At 37.5% G+C, this 21,534-nt stretch overlaps 1 protein-coding gene across 1 annotated transcript; it reads right to left on the bottom strand.

Moving 5' to 3' along the window:
- Window positions 1–597: 597 nt before the first annotated feature.
- Window positions 598–13,307, bottom strand: csnk1db (casein kinase 1, delta b). Its single transcript, XM_007259648.3, has 10 exons — window positions 12,801–13,307; window positions 6,900–7,010; window positions 6,509–6,657; window positions 5,879–6,107; window positions 4,680–4,850; window positions 3,807–3,955; window positions 3,508–3,676; window positions 2,977–3,119; window positions 2,380–2,450; window positions 598–2,248 (listed from the first exon to the last, which is right to left on the bottom strand). Exons 1-9 carry the CDS (start codon window positions 12,874–12,876, stop codon window positions 2,418–2,420), a joined length of 1,230 nt encoding a protein of 409 aa, XP_007259710.1. The 5' UTR covers window positions 12,877–13,307; the 3' UTR covers window positions 598–2,248; window positions 2,380–2,417.
- Window positions 13,308–21,534: the final 8,227 nt, after the last annotated feature.

Below are 21,534 nucleotides of genomic sequence, written 5' to 3'. Positions count from 1 at the left end.
ACCTACAGGTATGATTGAAAGTTTACTTCTCCATCCATCGACACGAATTTTATTGCACTATTTAAGCTTTTAATTATTAATAGAACTATGTTTTTCTTGGTATGAAAGAATGATTGTTTTTTAGCAGGGTTGTTGATATAAACAAAAAATAATCTGGATAAGATTCAATTGTTAAAAGACGATTAAACAAATTTATTAGAAGTGCTGTATATTTACTTTTGTATATTTATGAAGAAAATGGATGGTGTTGTTTTCATTGTAAAAACTCAGATTTAACAAGTCAAAACAGCTGAATAAAACACTTCAAATGGACTCTTGAACTCATATTCCAAATTACCTGAATTCACCACTAGAGGGCAGACAGGGCACAGGTTTACCTTCAGAAAAGTATAATTTCTCCATAAGTATAATTTATAATTTATATAAGTTCATCTAATATCTTATCCCAAAGCAATAATGCCCACAAACTTTACTAGCAATTCCAAATTATATTTAACTAGATTATTTTTCCCCCGCCACACGTACAAGAACAACAAATCTATGGTGCAGCTTTATGGGGAAAAAGAAATTAAATAAAATAAAACCCAAAGACATCCGTTAATACAAGTATTTCATTTATTTACACATGTACACAAAAAGGTGCACAAATACAGTGATACAAATTCTAGTAGGGCTCATAGATTGGCATGACTTCACAAGACCAATAGTGTGGAGCCCAAAATGGCCATGGGCTTCAAAGACCTGCGTGACGCTATTCACCGATTCCGGCCTGAGACATCTGCTCTCTTCAGATGTAACGGGTACATTAGAAGGAAGTATGAGCAAGGCCCATACGCATCAGACATCTCAATGCAAGGACACTGATCAAAAAGCAGCTCCCTCCAATCCACCGTTATTAATTAGGATGTCAAAGTGGCGAAACAATAAGAGCAGCTCAGATCAGAACACTTTCCCTGAGAAGCTTGATGCATAGAACCCAGAATTACCTTTTGGGTACATCTGTTGAGCCACATCAGTGCTGGAACATTCTTTAGACAGGATTCCCTCCTCACCTTTCACACTGCTGGACTGCTTTGAGGCAGCATCATCTCACTAAAGACAACCTCAGCATGGGTTGACTTTAGTCAAAAAAGCATCTACAAACAATCAAGCTGAAACTTGCATGTTCCTTCCCCTGCCCTTCTGAAACCTCCAATATGCTCCTTTCAAGTTTTAAAATCAGGCTTTAGATTTATACTTGGCAATCCTTCTGATGTCCAGCACTTTATTTTATTGGCATTGTGCAAAATAAGAAAACCCCTAATGCTCCAGGACAGTTTGTGATTTGTGGCTAGTTCATAGTCTCTATTAAGTGAAAATGAAAAACATTTACATGGATATATTACAATTTTCACAGCTTGGAAATAGAAAAAAGTGATACAACAAGGGAGAGGCAGTAATATACAGCAGTTAAGAAAGCTAGACAGGATGGTGAGCTTCACATGGTCCTGCAGAACACATGATGCAGTGACGGATTAGTTTCATAACTAAGAAACAATGAGATTTTGGCCCCTTAGCGGTCTGTCCATACGAAAACACCAGTAAGACCATGCAATAGGAACCCATTTTATACCACCCACCAGTTAAAGAAAGGGCTATCAAAATATAATAAAATAATTATAATTGGTCAGATAAAATTATAACAAGCCCAGATATGGAACATGTTATAAGAAAGGAACTTTGAAATGGGAAAGCTTAAAAAATACAGTACAACAAAAAGGAATCAGTTAAACAAGTTAAATACATTAGCTTAGGGAAAAACCCTTAAAACACGTAATGGACGGAAAAGGTTATGAAAAGCAGTGCAGATGTACAGACAACATACTAGTATGAAGAAAGACAACAGTGTCGAGGACACTGGAGTTTGGCTGGCTGATGCAGTCTCTGCTGGGTCTGTCTATAAACATTTCCTTTGATAGAAGTGATCACAAATCTGTGTGTGTGTGTGTGTACATAGTGTATTTACCAGAGTGAAAACAGAGAGAGCAAAGACAGGAGAAGAGAAGAGAAGAGAAGAGAGAGAGAGCAAGGAGACCTTTAAAGAGGTCAAGTTGGTTCTGAACCATTTTGGTTATGTCGATTGAAGAGAGACTGATAGCCCTGCTTATCCGCTTTTGAACAGCAGAGCCATCAATCAGCCGCGTACAGATGGGTTGACCACTGCACTCCGTATTGCAGAGTGGAGGCTTCTGGGACATGAAGAGTGAATCTTAAACAAGAAAAACAGAATCCAAAAATCACACATTCTGTGCATTTCCAGGATCACAATTAAAGAACGGTATGATTTGATTGCAATAAAATGCAAACAGAAATCTGAGATATGTAATGTGTAAAACTCACCAGGTGCTGCTGCCATCACACAAGCACATTGCGAGCAGCTACTTGCCGTGATGATCGAAGGGAATGCTATTCTGAGGTGAAGAAAGAGAACATTATAGCACCCTTTCTCGTTCCATGACTGATTTGTAGGTGGGCGGTTCGTCAGAGAAGAGTTGTGTAATAGTGAAAAGCATTCTGTATATGTATTACTGTATACAAATGACATCTGGTGTGTGTACAGCAATGGATTATGACTAATTCTGACATCAGATATAATCTGATACACAATTCCTATGTTTGCAACAAAGATGCCTATAAAGCAAAATTTGTCCAACAAATGATTGACATTTACTAAAATATGCAGTGATATCAAACACTGCTGTGACAAATTCTGGCACATTTGTTATAATTATTATAAAGTGCAATAAAAAAAAGAGCATTCTTGCATTTCAAAACATTATATACATGATAAGGCATATTTAGACACAGTCAGATGTTAGGTTTCCTTCATTTATTTTCGTTTATTAAGGGTTTTTCTAAATGCTGAAGCCTTTAGACAGGCCTTGTGCGTGTGCCAGGGCCTTCTGTGGGCTTTTCAGGAGCAGGGCTAGCCTGTACCTGTGACGTGGACATGCGGGAGGTGTCTTGTCGGCCGGTCAGGTCAGAAGAGGACACATTAACTGGGGCCCCGCGGTGAAGCCGCATGCTGACTTTACGCTCCCTCTCCATGCCGGTTACAGGTCGCGGTGAGGATGTGTTTGCTGTCAAATAAGAGATTAGAAAAATTAGTAGGTGTAGTACTATACTGCACACACTCACCAACCTGATACCATTGTTTTTTCTCGCCCTTAAACTAAGCTGTTACCAATAAAAAAAATAAAAAAAAACTCCAAATTAACTTTGCTTAATAAACACAATAATGATGTAGGAATTGTAAGAAGCCTAGAATACTGGCATGTTGTCTTGGGTTCTACGAGTTAAACATTAACAGGACGGACGAAGCTAATCGATAATATCAAAATATACCTTTTTCACTTTCAGTATTTAGTCATTGGTTGGCATTCGACTGAGACTGCATACCTCTAATATTACAGATTCAGCAATACAGTTCACAATGCATGGTAAGCGTGAAAAAGTATCTGTGTTTACCTGTGTGTGAGGTTGGAGTAAGGGGCGTTGGGGGTGCACCATCCTGTGTGGCTCGGGGTCTGCCTGAGGCTGATGGAATGCCTCTAGGGGCTGGATTCCTGCTGTGCCTCAACCTTTCCTCCCGGTCTCTCCTCTCTCTTTCAGCCTCCTCTGCTGCACGGTTAGCACCCTTAGTGAGAGAGTTACAACAGACCGTCTTAAAACGCTGTACAGGCACTACTGTACTGAACACAGTTTAATAAATGCTCTGCTCTTCATTCACAAAAAGCAGAAAATGATTATTAGTACAAATTACTTACAAACTTAAGCATGTTCCAATCAAACACATAGTCGTATGAGAAACCCTGTCTGTGGAACAGATTCCTGAAGAGCTGCCTCAGGTACGAGTAGTCAGGCTTGTCATCAAATCGCAGTGAGCGGCAGAAGTTGAGGTATGTGGCAAATTCAGCTGGAGGAAGGCAAACATAAATCACTCAGTGATTTGCACATTTTAACAGCTTTAATACAGAACGTCTTTCTTTTAAACAATGAATAACGCTGCATTCCATTTAACTCGGAAGTTGAATGACAGCTGGAAATTATGTCATTACTGGTTTGTCAATCTTTTACCAGTGTTTTATGACTAATCCAACCACAATATTTTCACATTTTAACGTCACAGATTAGAGATGCCAGTTGATACCATATTACACTAGTATTCTAAGTATTTTGCACATCTAAATATCAAATGAAGCATGGCTCGATAGGTAGCTAGCTGGATTAGAGTCCTTGCTAACCAGTCACGCAATAAAGAGGGTGACCGCATGAGTGGCCACTTACTCAGACAAACTCATCATTAATCTCTCTGAGTGAAGCGTGAGATGGGTGAAAATTAAGTGCTCCAATTGGCCAAAATCGCTTCAATTATGCACAGATGTCTGTGGCTGAGTAGCAGAATAAACCATAGTGAAAACCTGGTGCAAGCTTAATTGAAACTTATTGAAGCGATTTACTTTTACTACTGTTCATATGCAGTGCAGCCATCTTGAATATTGAACCCTGTTAAACTTATAAAGTAGTAGGAATTTTCACTATTGAGGGCATTACAGCTTAAATTTCCGACTGGAAAGTTAAAATGGAATGCAGCATCAGACATGCAGGTTCTAAAGAGCAGCATCAGAGTCAATACATACATGGGTAGCCCTTGCAAAGAACTTCAATAGGAGTAGACATTTTCTTCTCGCTGATGCGTTCGTATTTTTGTCTCTTTGTGGCAGCTTTCAGACCCTGCCATGGCAGTGAGCCCAGGTTAAAATACATTAGCACATAGCCCAAAGACTCCAGGTCGTCACGCCGGGACTGCTCTGTGGACACACACACACACACACATACACACTACTGTAAGGAAGCACATTAGAGGAAAGAGCTCAGAGACCTCTGCTGCAGTACGCATGAGCAGGCAGTCATGTCAAGGGAAGGCAGTATTTGCACATGTGCACACACAGCGGTGCTCCCAATAAGATAAAAATATACACAGGACCACTCAAGCATGGATAGTGATTCCACCTAACTGCATTCAGAGAAGAAATAAAATCCTATCATGAATTTAGGAAATAAAAAAAATGCCAATTTGTTATTTGACTTTATCCATATGGTTATAAGAGAACCAACTTAAAAGCGCTTAACAGTTATAATGCCATATCTGGACTATCAGTGCAAGTTTAAAACAGCTACATTATACAAAATAAAGCACTAGGAATAGGCCGGTCACAATAATTACATTGTCGATTTATTGTACAATAACTGAACATGACCTCAGTAAAACATGATGATCATGATATCGTCTATTGTGTTTATTTTTATTTTTGTTCACATGTATAATAATGAACAGTATTTTTGCCAATTCTGCTTCAAAAAACTGACCAATTCTTTACACACAGTGTCAACTCATTTAATTTTTATTGTCCTTAAAAGCGTATGATAGTTGTGTATACTATTCTTTTATCTTTATGTCAGTGGCATTTAAAATTTTAAAATTACAAAAATATCGTGTATCGCAATTATTTCTGAGACAATATATCGTCCAAAAAAATTCTATTTCTTGACAGGCCTAACTGGGACACATGGTTATTCAGTGCTTCTTTCAAAATCAATGGCATTTATATAAAAAAAAAAATTCTGTGCACTTTGTTGGAGGAATTGCCTCTACTGTCCACAGAAGGGAAAATTTGATTACATTTAGCAAACAGAGCATAAGTGAAACAAAGATGTTGATAACCAACACCAGATAACATTAAGGGGAGCAATATTACCAATATTACACAAGTTAATAGCACAAAAATTGTGGCAGGCCTAGTAAAAACTCAGTAAATGTGCGTGGCTGATTGTTTACCTATGCCCAGGTGAGTGTTGATAGAGGCATAGCGAGCAGTGCCAGTCAGGTTTTTGTTCTCTCTATACGGAATGTGCTGGTGGGTGCGGGCATCACGGTACTTCTTGGCCAAACCAAAGTCAATGATATAGACTAGGTTGCCCTTCTTCCCCAGCCCCATTAAGAAGTTGTCAGGCTTCACGTCTCTGTGGATGAAGTTCTTGGAGTGGATGTACTCTATACGGCTGATCTGTAGAGAAGATATGTAAACCACTGTCAACAAACGCTATACCAATGTTAGGTCATACAACTAAACCTGTAAGACTCTATATACTTTAGAGATCTTTTTAGAATAAAAAAAAAAAAAGTCACATAAAAGAAGTCAGCTATTTTTTCAAAATATAAGTACTTAAGTCATTATACATCATATACATAATACAGGCACCAATAGCTGTAGAATTATAAGAATTCTCAAATCAAAATGTGCTCAGACATCTTTCCTAAAATGTCAATGAGCTAACAATTGCCTCTAGGCTTACAAATAGTTTCACATGAGCTCAGTGCCGTGCTCAGGAGACTTTTTACAGTGATATAATACCAGCTCCACCCATTTCCTAAACTCTTTTATTATTATTTTGCGGTATGTCTCACCATCTGGTCAGCTAACAGTAAAACAGTCTTAAGGCTGAATTTCCTCGAGCAGAAGTTGAAGAGGTCTTCCAGACTGGGTCCCAGAAGCTCCATCACCATCACATTGTAGTCCCCCTCTGCACCACACCACTTTATTGTTGGGATACCAACTGCAGTGTGAAATAAAGAGACAGAAAGCATACATTAGTATACAGTAACACAACCTTCTGTTCAGAATCTCATTCTTACTTATAAGCCCAAAGCTAATTTAGGCAAATGCATCCAAAACAAATTCACCCACCTAAACCAACATGGTTTCTGGGCTTCTTGCCAGTCCTTTAGAGTGAATGCTAATGTGTCTGAAAGCCCTTAAAAATAACTTGTTTAAAATCATAGAACTTCTTTACATCACCTCCTCCCTGCATCATCTTGTAGATCTTGCTTTCTATGTGAAGCTGAGGATGCTTCGTCTTCACACATTCCAGCTTAATGGCGACTTCCTCCCCAACAGAAATGTCCGTGCCTGAGGTAGGATCAGAGAGAGGAGAGACAAAGAGAGAAGTGGACACACACACACAAAAAAGAAAAACTCATTAAGACACTGAAAGAGGTCACTGAATGATGAATGCAGCCTGTATCTCCAGTGAACAAGTCAAGAGATTCCACTTGGATGACTGAAAAGTTGGAACAGTGACCTAATAGCGCAGTGAACCACACAGTGACAGCACTTTGTAGCAAGTATTGCACTGGATAGTGACCAAGTAAGGGCTTCTGATTTCTGTCGTAGAGAACACTGATGGAAAAAAATATGTTGGTGGTGTTATGGCTTGTGTATGTATTGATATCAACTGATTTTTCAACAACAGACACAACTGGTTGATATTTCTCTAGTTAGTTTATATTAAAATGTTAAAGAAACCCATTGGTCATAAGGCACTGCAGTTCTTTGTTCAACTGCTAGATGGAACTACAGAACTAAGGAGAAAAGACTTTACATCATTAACCAGATACCCCTCTCACTTCAGTGATCAGAATAGGCCCCCGAAACAAAAAGCTGTCCATTACATCAGTGTCAAACCACTGCATGTCCAGAATTTCACAACATATGACATTAGAGCTAGCCAATTTATTTAAAATGAATCAAAATGAATAATCAAAACATTAAACCAAAACAATCTCTCATAAAAGTAACATCTTTTTTTCTCTTCATACTTTTCTCACTGCGTTTTCATGCATTGCTTGTATAATACCCCATACTACCCTGTCAAGTCTGAAATAAGTAGAACAAATAAGCAACTCAAGCAGCTCATACAATGTATAGTAAAATAACTGCTGTGATCATCAATGACGGAGCACAAGCTGCCTCTTTCATCTGAGCAAATAGCAAACTCTGAGGTTAGCACTATATAATACTAATATAGTTTGGGATTGTGTATTAGTTAAATGCCTTTGACTTTCCTTAAAAAATTAAGCCAAATGTGGTGTTATGAAAAAAAATAATAATATAGCTTATACCATGAACCAGTAAAGTTACATCCCTCCATTATGTTGTGTCAAATTTGAGTCTTCTGCTTCTCGAAAAAGGATGTACTCAAATCTCAAATATAAACCTATTCAGACAATTTACCCTGTAAAACTTAACCAAGGCCAAACAGGCCTCCTGCTTCAGTTGGAGAAACTGAAAGACCTGTTACTCAGGTTTGTAATTGAAAGTATGTGTTTCAAATACAAACAAGGGCCCCGGCTCCTGCTCAGTACCTGGGTAAACACGTTCTGATCTAATCAGCTCCTACTCTTGACGAGAAGCTTTACCTGCATGCCATATGGCCTAATCCTTTCAATCAGATAGACATGCAAGTGCAGGCATTCTCTTCTCTGGTCAACATTGTTGAACCATTGAGCAGGTGGAGGCCCATCCCCTTCTGAAAGCTCTGTAAACAGAACAGTGTTGTCTGGCTACAGCACAGCTCCAGAGGCACTGTAAAGATAACCAATAAAAGACATACCCTGTTACATAAGGAGATCCAATTAAATGCTTTGGAGCGCCTGAACTTGTTTCCATATGGTACGATTCAACAGGCACACATCTGCTTTCAAGTACACATTTTCCTGTATATGTAAGCATGCAAACTCTGCTTAGGAATAAGTGTGATTTAACAGCAATTTTATACTACTATAAGAGGAAGACTGAGTTGCCTAAAATCAAATTACACTGTTGCATAAGATGTAAAGAGCCACTACACACACTAGAGCCTATAGCATGTGATGATGGTGCTGGTGCTGACTGTCACTAAATGGGCACTTCATAGCATAAAACTAACACCTCCTAAATACAGGAGTGTTATGTAAGTAGCAGCATGTTAAAGCAGTGGTGCGAGGGAAGAGGAACAGGAAATTCTGGATGAAAAAGGCACACAGGAATCATTCTCCGAGTGAGTCACACACCTGGGGCTCTCCCAGTGCCCAGTGACGCGTGTGAGGCATACTGGGAAACCCAAATGGTGAGGGAGCTAACTTAAAAAGGGAGTGCTATGGACATGGAAATTATGAAGGCTCTGGAAAGACATCCATGAAAGATTCTGGACAGGAACTTTGGTTGAATGGGATCCTACCTGGCACTTCTGACAACTCAATCAAATTCAATCAGACTAGCTGAAGTGAGCCAGTGTACAGATAATGACACAACTTGACATATTCAAGTGCTTATAAAAGATTGATTAGGACAAAAATCCCTCTTGGCATCGATGAAGTGCAGAACAGGGGAAAAAAATGCACAAGTGTGGTTACAAAACTATACTGCCTAAGGGGAAGAAGTCTGAAAGAGCAACACCCACTCCCAATTCACACAGACCCCATTCAACATCTGCAAAGATCTGGAACTAAACAGCGGGTGTGGCACAACTGATCAGGGATCATTTTCCACCCTTTGTATCCTAATCAACATAACCCAAGACATTAGTTAGTTAATGGGGGTTTAAAGCCAGGGCAGCTCATAGGCCATTTGTTCTGGCAAGTGTGGTTTTGTTGGAAACTGTCATGGGCAGGGGGGGCTGAAAAATGCTTTCAGTCCTGAAACTGATAGGACCCTGAATAGTGTTTCAGCTTTGGTTTTGAGGAAAATGTCTTTGGATATAGGTGGTACATGGAGTCAGTGCCTGTCAAGGGTTACACTGATGCTTCACCCATATGGGTTTAAATCTAAAATGGATTAAGAAGCATCAGTAAATTATGTTCTAACAACTGTCAACTAGTCATTTACACCTCCTGTTTATTTGTTGCTTGGTTCTAATTGAAACACAAATCTCTAATTTGTGAGCAAGTAACAAATGTGAAATATGAGATCTGTTTAGATGTTTCTTTTTGTTTAGTGCAGTTATCAGCCAAAGAGTCTTAGCAAATCCATGTCATTACATGCCATATGCTATCTATAGATACACCTGTAACTACGTATAAGTAGTAACTAATGACTAACGCCTCAATAATACGTCAACAATAATCGACAATGTCGATTTGTCTACTTCAAATGTCATTGATTCGTAGCTACAATGCAATACACAAAGTGTTGGGAGCAGTAGTGCAATGGGGGCTCACTTAGGGTTTACTTGCACTGGGCGCGCTTTGATTATACCTTGCTGGGGCAGGATATTAATATAAGTATTATAATACTAATGTTAAGTGAATAAGAGGAACAGGTAAAAGTTGAAGCATTACAGCAGAAGGTGGAAGTGTACTAAAATTAAAAAATCATCTGTTGAGCTGTTTCTCTTGTTTGAAAGTAATGGAGAAAGCTAGAAACAGGAGCCATACCCGCAGGAGGCAGAAATGGACTGCATGGCAGAAATAATCGTTGACTAATCGAGCAATCTGAAAAATAATCGTCAGATTACTCAACAATTGCTTTAGCCCCATTATGGAATAGCCTATAGATCTTAATACCCATTTGAGAGACAGATATTTTCATCTCTCAGTTTCCATAATGAACTATATACAGCCATTATGTGACAACATTCATAAAAAACGTACATAGTAGTTTCAGCAAACCTAGTCTTTTTTAATATACTTGAAAATAATTCTATATATATAAAAAAAGAAAACTTGACATGCTGAAGGAAAAGAAACTATAAATATAGATAGATTATAGGCCTCAATTCTATGGATAATATGTACTGTCCACTCAAAACCATGGCCCAGCACCACCACATTGCCATTTATAGTAAGAGGACATTCATATGGTTACAACAGTAACTAGCAGCAGTCATTTTGTGTCATGTCAATGTAGGCAAATCAGCTGAGCTGACATCATTGACTGGAGTGGCCCTTCTGATTTCACCTTAAACCTGTCTAGACAGGTAAAGCTCACTATACTGTTAAAGGATTGTGCTCCAGATAATGAATAACCGGGTTACAAACTATGCTGGGTCACTCCCAATGAAACACAGTTAATTTGTGGGTTAGAAATTGACAATATATTTGATCTTGTGATAAATGTTCTTATTGAATTGACTGCTTTAAAAAACACTGATCACTGTGATATATACACTGGACATATTGCCCAGTACTATTGTGGGTTGAACAAAACCCAGAATCACATTTGTTATTGTCAGTAGCTGATGTCAATTTAGATGGCAAATTTTCACAAGGTGTGGCTTGAGCAAATAGGTCAATGAAGACAAGAAGATCAAAAACGACATTTGAAAGACTGACAGTTAGTTTAGATAACCCTTGTTATTGCGAGAGACTACCATAAGTGAGGGATAGTAGTGTAGATAGCTAAGATCATATTTAGCTTCTTAGTTAGCTAGTTAGCAATACTTAAAAGCTAGCTTGTATGAAGACAAATTTGGGGCTAAACTGGTGGGTTTGAGTCAAGACTTTAGAAGCTGAAAATGATACCCACCACTTCAACATAGCTAGTGTAGCTCAGTAAATATGTGTAAATACCAGATTTGGATAAATACACAGTTAGGTTATCTAGCTAACTACCTTTTCTATGCATGTTCCCTTAAATCTTTAAATTAACAACATGACTTACAAATGAAATATTAGTTTAGGTTGTGAGAACATCTCAGTAGCTATAGGTTGAGTCCAATATCTTGATTTAGATTAACTAACCTAGTTTATGTTGGGTTAACCAGTTAGATTAGCCATACTGTCTAATCTAGCACTATTGTTGGTTGAACAAAACCCAGCACCACATTTGGTATTGTCTGTAGCTAATGTCAATTTAGATGGCAGGTTTACACAAGGTGTGGTATGAGCAAATAGGCCAATGAAGGCAAGAATATCAGAAATAAAGCTTGAGAGGCTGACATTAGTTTAGATAACGCTTTTGTGGCAGACTAACTCAATTAGTTAGATGACCTAACATAATGCCTTGTATAAATGCAACTTTGGGGCTAAACTGGTGTGTTTTATTCAAGACTTTAAAAGCTGAAATTGACACCCTCCTTCAACCTAGCTAGTTAGCACCAAAGGTGTGTGTTAATACCAGATTTGGATACAGTTATGTTATCTAGTCAAGTACCTTTTCTATGCATGTTTCCTTAAATCTTTAAATTAACAACATGATTTAAAAATGAAATATATTAGTTTAGGTTGTGAGAACATCTCAGAACATCTCAGTTGGGTTAACCAGCTAAGTTAGCCAACAGTTTCTTAAGACAAAGATTGTGATGTACATTTTGGCCATATTGTCCAGCACCATAGTGGGTTGAAAAAAAACCCAGCAACACATTTGTTATTGTCAGTAGCTAATGTCAATTTAGATGGCAGGTTTACATAAGGTGTAGCTTGAGCAAATAGACCAATGAAAGCAAGAATATTAGAAATGACATTTGAAAGGCTGACAGTTATTGTGGGAGACTAACTCAAATTTAACTTTTGAGTAACTAGCTGTTAGATATCCCAACTTAATAGCTAGCTTGTGTAAAAAAAAGCTGAAAATTACACCCACCTTTAACCTAGCTAGTACAGCTCTAGAGGTATGTGTCAAAACCAGGTTTGGATAAATATAGCCTAGCTAGGTTAGTTAGCTAACTAGTTTCCATGTATGTCCTCCTTAATCTTAATACTATAAGAACACGATTTAAATGAAAATACTGGCTAGGTTAGTTTAGGTTGTGCCAAACATCTCAGCAGCTATAGGATGTAGTTAGGTTAGCTAATCTTAGCTTATGTTAGGTTACCCAGCTAATTAGCTAGCTAACAGGCAAGCACAGAGACATTCGTTTCTAATACTACTTTCTTAACGTAAGCTAGCATTTTGTCGTGTTTAACATAATGAATCAGATATGTCGCTAAAATTAATACTCACCCAAATAGATGTCACCAAAAGATCCACTTCCAATTTTCCTGCCCAGTCTGTATCTGTTTCCCACTCGGAGCTCCATTTCTCTGATGACACCTAGCTATCCACTAGCTAGCAGCTATGTACAGCTTTTCCAATTACCCAGAAATTAACTTAACGCTCAAATTTAAAAACCTGTACCCTAACGAAACAAAACCTCTCAGCCTAACCTGAAGCTTTCTACGATCTTTCAGACCCTACGCTACTCCAACCCCCCCGAATCCCTGAGGAAAATTCGGATCCTTCCGGCGCAGTTCAGATTTCACCATTCCTTTTCTAATGTATCCGTGACTAAAACACCACAATATTAGGCTTAAAATAAAGCGCAGAGTCTGTATATTATGCTCCTATAGGTTTTATGAACATTTTGTCCCGTTTTCATGAAGATGGGAGTGGATTTTCTGGCTCGACCCCCTCTCTCCGATCCTGATCCCCAGCTGTCATAGGCCTTCTACCTTCAGACTCCAGCAGCAGCGCAACACTCTGACATCACTTCCTGTAGCAACGCTCCGTCAGGCTGAGGGGAGGGACTTCCAAAAAATAATAATAAGGATTATTGCTCATGTTTTACTGTTTATTATACGATATTAACTAATTTAAACTACACAGCACTACATATACTCAGATACTTAATGTTGCTGCTAATTCACTACTTCCCTGCTCCTTTATATTTGATGTATTTATCTTATCTATTTTATTATTTTAATTTTAGTCTATTTATTTTTTTTGTCTTATTTATATATTTATTTATATATTTATTTATTTTAACCATTTCTCTTTGGGTTTAACTAGACAGTGTGAATACAATTTCCACATGTGATGTGAATGACAATAAAATCTCATCGAATGCTTAAATGATAACAGTATCTTTTTCCCCTTTTTTACTATCCCAGGAACAGAAATGACAAATACACTAGCCCAAATGATCTAAGAATATTAATTATCTAAGGATATTATAAACTATGTAGTTTAACATTAGTTATATAATAAAATCCAACAAAATAAATTGAAAAACGAACAAAAAAACTAATGTTATACTAATATTTTCTGTTTTTTATATATATATATATATATTTGTATATTGTGCCAGTATGATAAAGTGTCAATCCACTGTTAACAGTGTATCACATAAACTGTCTGTGCATTGTAAACATTTAGTGAGATATTGTGAGATATAAGTCAAGTCAAGTATTTTTTTACTGTCAATACTGCATATCTACAGGACATTGAATTTACAGGACAGTGGATTGAAATTCCGTTACTGTTCTTCCCAAAGTTACAGCAAGTACAGAAAAATAAAAATCTAAATCTAAAATAATGAGACACTAAATGTACAATAAAACAAGGTCACGGATATAGACATACGTGAGGACGGAGACGCATCAAGACAATAGTGCAATAGTGATGGGAGGATTAAGAGGAAATAACAGTATCAGTATAAACAGGACCCGTATAATCATTAGTGCAAATATAGGTATATACAAGTATAAAATATTAAGGCTGGTAAAGTGAACGAGTGCATACAGTTCTTTAAATGTCACAGCTGTAGGGGGAACTAAAGTGGGTATGACAGTGCAAAAGTATAAGCTGTAGTGCAGGTATGGGTTGTGTAAGTGCATTGTGACCAATATAAAACCTATTAATAAATAGTAAAAACAACAGCAACGATTATTATTATTAATTATATATATAAGAAATACACGAACAATTAGTGTAGAAATAGAGGCCTAAATGCTACCCTGAAAAAAAATATATATGTTGTAATATAAACGTAAATTATTTAAACAATTAAATAAAATAGTCACAATAATGGCCAGACATATAGAAAGCTGAAAAATATCACCAAAACAGTACACAGCAAACTTTTACAGGAAATCTCATTCTTCAAACCCGGAAACGCCCACGAGCTCGCTGATTGGCGGATAATATTTCTGATTGTTTTTTTCAACAGCCAATAGCGAGGCAGGCACATGGCTGTGGGTTTTTCTCGGATTGCGTAACAGAGCAAGCACGTGTTTTCCAGCGCGGATGAGCAGCAGACCGCAGCTACAGCGCCCCCCAACAACACCCTGCTGTACTGCCATCAACACGCATCTACAACAGGCAGTGTAATAATAATAATACACATACTGTGCAGTACAAAACTTACAGAAAGTCACAAACAAATAAAATAAATATAAAATAATTATCTAAAAGGTACACTGACTCACCAGTAAGCATATCTTTGAGTGTAGGCCATTACATCCTTAAAATAAACAGATCTATAATGCTTTCTGGGGTGCAGAACAATGTATAGGCCGGTGTGTATGCTGACAGTCAGACATGGAAACTGAACCAGAGTGGTAATGCATTTCATATTACAAAGGTAAGCAAATGCAGTCTTTGTAATGTAGTCTTTGCACAAGACTTTTATAGATGCATTACGGTTAGGCCTCTCATAATAATGACGTTATCGATTTACATAAGTTATCACACAACATATTGACATGACCCCTGTAAATTGTACTGACCTTGATACTGTCCAATGTGTTTTGAAATGACAAAACTATAAGATAAGATGCCTTTATTGTCATTGCACAGTGTACAATGAAATTGGGACTTTACACATACAGTAAGTAAGCATAGCAATAACACTACCAATACTATTAACAATAAATAAACAAGACTATAAAAACAACCAAATATCTAAACAGAAATTATATAAATATAGTTATTGATCTTTCAAAATGAATGCACAGAATAGAACATGTATTTGCCACTCGAGAACAAATAGTGCATTGAAGAATAGCAGTATCTTAACAGCTCTTGGGTAAAACCAGTTTTTAAGTCAGTTTGTCCAGAAATGAATATACCTAAACCATTTCCCAAAGGGCATTAGGTTGAACAGGTAATGTACCAGGTGAAATAGGTTTTTTCAACACTGGAACACCACAGGGGTGCATTCTAAGTGCCCTTCTTTATGCTCTGTACACCTGCAACTGAGTCTCAACCTAATGTCATTTATCACAATAATTTCTTATTCTATTACATCACATTATCCTAAATATCATTGTGACAGGCTTAAGTGTGCAAGGCTCACCTGTTCAGTGACTTAAATCCCTGTTAGCCACTCCACTACTCCAGTGATAATGATGACATGATGACAGTCCATTTTATCGACCATATAGCAGGTGTATGTTTAAATCTGTTATCCTAGATTTAGTTTTATCACCTAATAAGATCATAGTAAAGATCAAGAAGATTCTAGTTATAAAGAGATAAAAAGTGATAGGCTAGCTAGAGCATATCTATTTCCAGTGTTTCAGCATGTGTGCAGCCTTCACATTCAGTGTCACAGTCAGACACCCATATTGGCTTGCTTTGTACTCAACAGGTTGTATCACTGATTTTCTGGGGCCGGCAGTAGGTCTATCCTGTGCGGGTGCTTCGTCTTCCTCCACCACACTTCCCTCCACATGATGGTGACGCATGAGGCAGAGCACTATGTGCACACCAGACTGATGAAACTGGACAAATCCACTTAACAACTGCACAGATGGTTGACTATACTCAGTATCTAGAGAGCTCACAGGTCCTTTTTTTTGATGCACATTTTATTGGCTGAAGATCCGCCCCAGATTTTGAGTATGTTTTTAGGGTTAAAAGCTAATTTTACAGAAAACTACATTTACAGTTTACACCATTCAAGTTATGAATTATGTTTAAACACAAATTATGTTTCTCAATCAGACACAATACAAAGCCAATAAGAGCAGAGCCCATTAACAAGCATATTAAAAATTTTAATTTCTTGCTACCAAACTCCCCCTACAGTTGAGAGGTGTACTTTTTAGTGCCGAAAGGCCTCTAAAGACATGGTTTACACATGCATTTCTGGACAAGCATGTGGAATAATATTACAGGTTTTAATACAAATATGCTTTAAACATTAAACTGACAATAGAAATGCTGCCTTTTTCCTGAATGTTACACCATCTAGTGAATGTTGAATCTATTAAGTTTAATTTAGTTCATTTTTTATTGTTATGCATTTGCGTTCACATTTAGGCATCATTTATGTTCACACAATTGACAGGCATATATGAAAAAGTAAATAATTTTTTTTATTATTGATGTAAATTCTAAATATTCCCTAAATTAAATAAAATCAAATCCTATTTATTGTCACATCACAGAGTACAGGTGTACAGGTCAGTTGAAAACTTGGGTGCAGGTTCGCATAGTATGCAGAGAACAATATTTAAAATATAGATTAGAATAAACAAAATAAAATAGAAAATATACAAGATTATACATTCTGTTCTATGTTTTTTTAAATAAACTCTATGTGTCTTAAGTTTGGTAAAAGTTTCATGACACATTAATTATTTATTAGTATGATTATCAATCATTTGTTTATTACTATTTGTAATGTATTGTATTCTATTTATTGTATTGTTTTTGTAAAAAAAAACACTGCTGGACATTCACATATAATACAATTTGAAATATAATTTTTAAGGTAAAAATGCCACATTAAGTTGCTTTAGAGACACAGAAATTAACACAGCCTGTTGAATTTTATGAGGTGAATGTTTGGGAAAAGGATATACAAACATAACCATGTGTGCTATATACATTAATAAAACACAAAATTCAGATGCTGTAGGCCAGGGCTTTCTGGTTTCCAGCCCAGTACACTTCCCTGATCTTCTGACTGATTCAATCATTTCATTATTAGTGGGTGTGTCTGAGCAGAGGAATGTCAAACAGAATGTGCTAAAAACCAACTAAACAATCTTCAGAACCAGACCTGTCGTAAATATCCCCATTAAGTGTTTAAGATTCTATTTCAATGATTTGCTAAGGAGGACATCTAGTGGACACAGTATAGAATAACAACAACACGTTTAGTATTGGTGGGCAGAGGGAGATGAACTCATAACTGTGTGAAAGGTAAAGAACAGTTTTAAAGAAGAAAAGAAAATCATGTATTATGATGTAACCAATCCCATCCCCGAACAATGACTGTCACAGATCGGATGACTGTAGTTATAAACAGCACATAAGAGAGAGAGAGAGAGAGAGAGAGAGAGAGAGAAGTTAAATTAGATTTACAGAATTTTCCTAATTCTAATTTCCTAGTGTACATACTCACGTTTCCATCATGTAAGACATAGTAAAAGTCAGCTCCCTTGTTTGTTTACATAAGAGGATTTGGGCTAAATCCAGAGTGCTGGGAAATTCCTCAAGCGGAAGTCATGACCCCTCATGCTCGAACTCCCACAAGCAGCTACGCTGTTGCCGTCTCTCTGCTCGGCTGTTCACTGAGCTACGTGTAAAACAGGACTCAGAAACAGTCTAATCAGCTTGCAGGTTAGGGGTAATTGCCTCTCATGTTATCCAAGCATCCTTGCTTAGAACATCTCATCTTCCTTCATCTTTCTTCTCAGGCCTCATTTGACCACAAGGTCCTTTTGAACGAGTCAATGACAGTGGAAAAAAAAAAACCTCTGCAGAGAAAAGATAAACACAGAGGGGCTGTTTCTGCAGATCTGATCAAAGCGGTTTGTTCCTGATCCTCCATTGCCCTTCCTGTGCTCGCCCTGGGACCGGACTGTGCTGAGTGAACACAATCCATGAAAAACACCAGAGTGACCCAAGATGGTCACATAATGCAAACACATAATGTGCTTTAGAATATGCTGGCCTGATCGGACTGACTGATAGTTTAGTGTAACATCCTATATATTTTTGCACATGAATACTATTGCATGTAATGTACAGAACTGCAATAGCAGAAGTTGTATATCTACTATACTGTTTCTGTACAACAAACTCAATCTGGCATGGTGACTTCAGCCTCTCTGAACTGTTGGGCTGTCTAGTAAAGAGCATCTGTTATCAAGACACAGTTATTGAGTGTGAGTGGTCTATTTGAGACAAAGACTGACCTTTACCTACCTACCAACCTACTTACCTATCATCCACCTACACCTACGTGACATCCACCTACAGTCCTATGTTTTTTCTATCCACCTACCAACCAACCCACCTACCTATATTTTAACCTTCCTACTTGCTTACCTTCCAGGCTACCTATTTACCTACCTACCAACATACCTTTCCACCTTCCATCCTACCTACATAGCTGCCGACTTCCAACCTACCTGCTTACCTACCATTCAAGCCACCTACTTTCCAATCTGCCTATATCTACCTTCCAACCTACCTACCTTTCAATCTACCTACCTACCTACTTTCCAACCTACCTAACTACCAACCCACATAAACCTACATTTAAATTTACCTATCCACTAACCTTCCAGTCTACCTGTTTACCTACCTACCTATCTACCAACATACATTACCACTCATCCTAGCTACCTACCTGCCTACCTTCCAACCTACCTACCGACCTACCAGCCCACCTACCTACATTTCAACCCAAGTACCTGCTTACCTTCCAGCCTACACATTTACCTACCTACTTACCAACATACCTTCCCACCTTCTATCCAACCTACCTGTTTACATTCCAACCTGCCTACCTTTTAACCTACTTACTTACCTTCCAACCTACCTACCTATCTACCAACCCACCAACCTACGTACCTGCTTACCTTCCAGCCTACCTATTTTCCTACCTACCTAACAACATACCTTACCACCTTCCAACCTACCTACCTACCTGCCTACCTTCCAATCTGCCTACTTACCTATCTTCCAACCTACACACCTACCTACCTATCAACCCACCTAACTAAATTTAAACTTACGTAACTGCTTCCTTTCCAGCCTGCCTATTTACCTACCTACCAACATACCTTCCCACCTTCCATCCAACCTATTTGCTTAAGTTTCAACTTTACTACTTACCTTATAACCTGCTTACTTACTTTCCAACCTACTTGCCTACCTCACAATCGTCTACCTACCTACCTTACAACCTGTCTACCTACCTACCTTACAACCCGCATACCTACATATCTACCAAGTCTTCCAGGCCTAATGATAGCCTACCCAGAACTATTAAGAGCAAGCAATACTCCCTGGACAGGACAACATTCCTTTGCATAGTCTGACCTTTACTTTTAGGATTATTGATACAAGCATAATTGATCTGCAAATATACTGGCTTATGAGAGTACAGAACAGCGCAGAATAAATGAATATAATACTCGCTTGTTGAACAAAGTGAGAATGTTCTGTTCTTTTAAGATATTCTTGTGCAGGTTAACCAGGAGCCAAGTGAGATTATTAGATATCTCTGAAATAGTCTGGGAATGTGTTGTGACATAACATCACTTCTCTCTGGTGTCTTTCCTTTAACTGCTTAAAACACTGTACATTTTTTTTTTAAGCTTTTATTGTTAAGATTCAGTAATTATTCAGTAATTACTGTCAATTTGGCAAAACAGACTGTGTTGGATGTTGGATTTTTGTTCCCTTTATTCAAGCAAACTTAGAAAAGAAAAATGCTTTAGCAAAAGTTCTACAAGACTCTGATGCTCTGTTACACTCAGCTTTTTTTAAAAGACCTCAACTTACATGCTGACTTGGTGATTTTAGATGCTGACATTTCGCCCTTTTCCTCCACCTTCCCACCCCCACCAGGTTGATCTGCTCCAGCTACCTATGCTAAAGACTTTTACTACTAATATAACATCCTATAATTACGATCTATACCTTGCTCACATGTTCACTGTGAGTCTTCAAAACCTTTCACCCCTCCAGTTACTTTTGCGATCCTTTGTTCCTGACCTTACTTATCAGAGAGTGAGAGTGGCTTCCTACAACAACAAGAAGCTGCATGAACTTTAGCACAAAAAGTTCTCTGAACCAAATAATCACAAACTGATGGCATGTTCCTAACTAACAAAACACATCTTACACATTTCAAAGGCTGTGTTCATTTTTCTTTCACCCGAAGAATTTCAGTGAATTTGTTTTTCAGCAGGAATGGAAGCTGACCATAACTGTGCTAAATATGTTCAGTGCACAAGTCTGTTATTCATTAGTCACGGCTTCACAGTTTCTTGTTAAGACGAAACAGATTCAGCTGCGGGGGCTGTTATCAGCTCAAAATCAGTGTAATGGTTATAATTTTATATTAACCTTATTTATTGTACTAAACAAATTATTCTCATTTCATTTCAGTGTTTGATGAAAAGTCAGGATTTTGAGGCATCAGAGATAAGATCTTAGCTTTATCAATATAAATATTTTGTTTTGTAAATTTTCATTTCATTTTTTTTGTTTTTTTAACATACCTGCTCAATAACTATTACAATAACACCCCCTGTCTGTTGTCTTGTCCTATTATATGTTGCATGTCTGTTTTGTAAATATTCCTTTCTCTCTATATTGTTGCAAATTTGTTAATCTGTATACGTGCATAAATAAAAAAAAAATCATTATAGATATTCCAGTTGCAGAAATGAATTGTGCTAAAACCTTCTTACATTATACCAACAATCATTATGTATTAGTTATTGAGCATTGAACAGATAAAACTGGCCTATTATACCTGGCAAAATATATAAAATACCAGCATTTCCAGCATTTTGTAAAAGTCATAATTTTGAGGCATTAGAGATAAGATCATTTTTAGAGCTTTAGCTCTTGTCTAAAAGAGAGATCACTGATTTCACATATTCAACATGCTGGACAAATATATCTGGCAAAGTATACAAAATACCAGTAATACATAAAAGTCAGG

Source organism: Astyanax mexicanus, chromosome 15 (assembly GCF_023375975.1).
Source record: "Astyanax mexicanus isolate ESR-SI-001 chromosome 15, AstMex3_surface, whole genome shotgun sequence".
NCBI lineage: Eukaryota > Metazoa > Chordata > Actinopteri > Characiformes > Acestrorhamphidae > Astyanax > Astyanax mexicanus.
Note: the sequence above shows the minus strand (reverse complement) of the source record. Positions and strands in the feature narration are given on the sequence as shown.

What these genes read in the sequence shown, in the direction of transcription:
- csnk1db (XM_007259648.3), bottom strand. Translation starts at nt 12,876, where the DNA reads ATGGAGCTCCGAGTGGGAAACAGATACAGACTGGGCAGGAAAATTGGA. An exon ending in ATTGGAACATGCTTAAGTTT is followed by an intron (nt 3,677 to 3,806) that starts GTAAGTAATTTG and finishes TCTCTCACTAAG; the next exon opens with GGTGCTAACCGTGCAGCAGA. An exon ending in CCCGCATGTCCACGTCACAG is followed by an intron (nt 2,451 to 2,976) that starts GTACAGGCTAGC and finishes TCTTCACCTCAG; the next exon opens with AATAGCATTCCCTTCGATCA.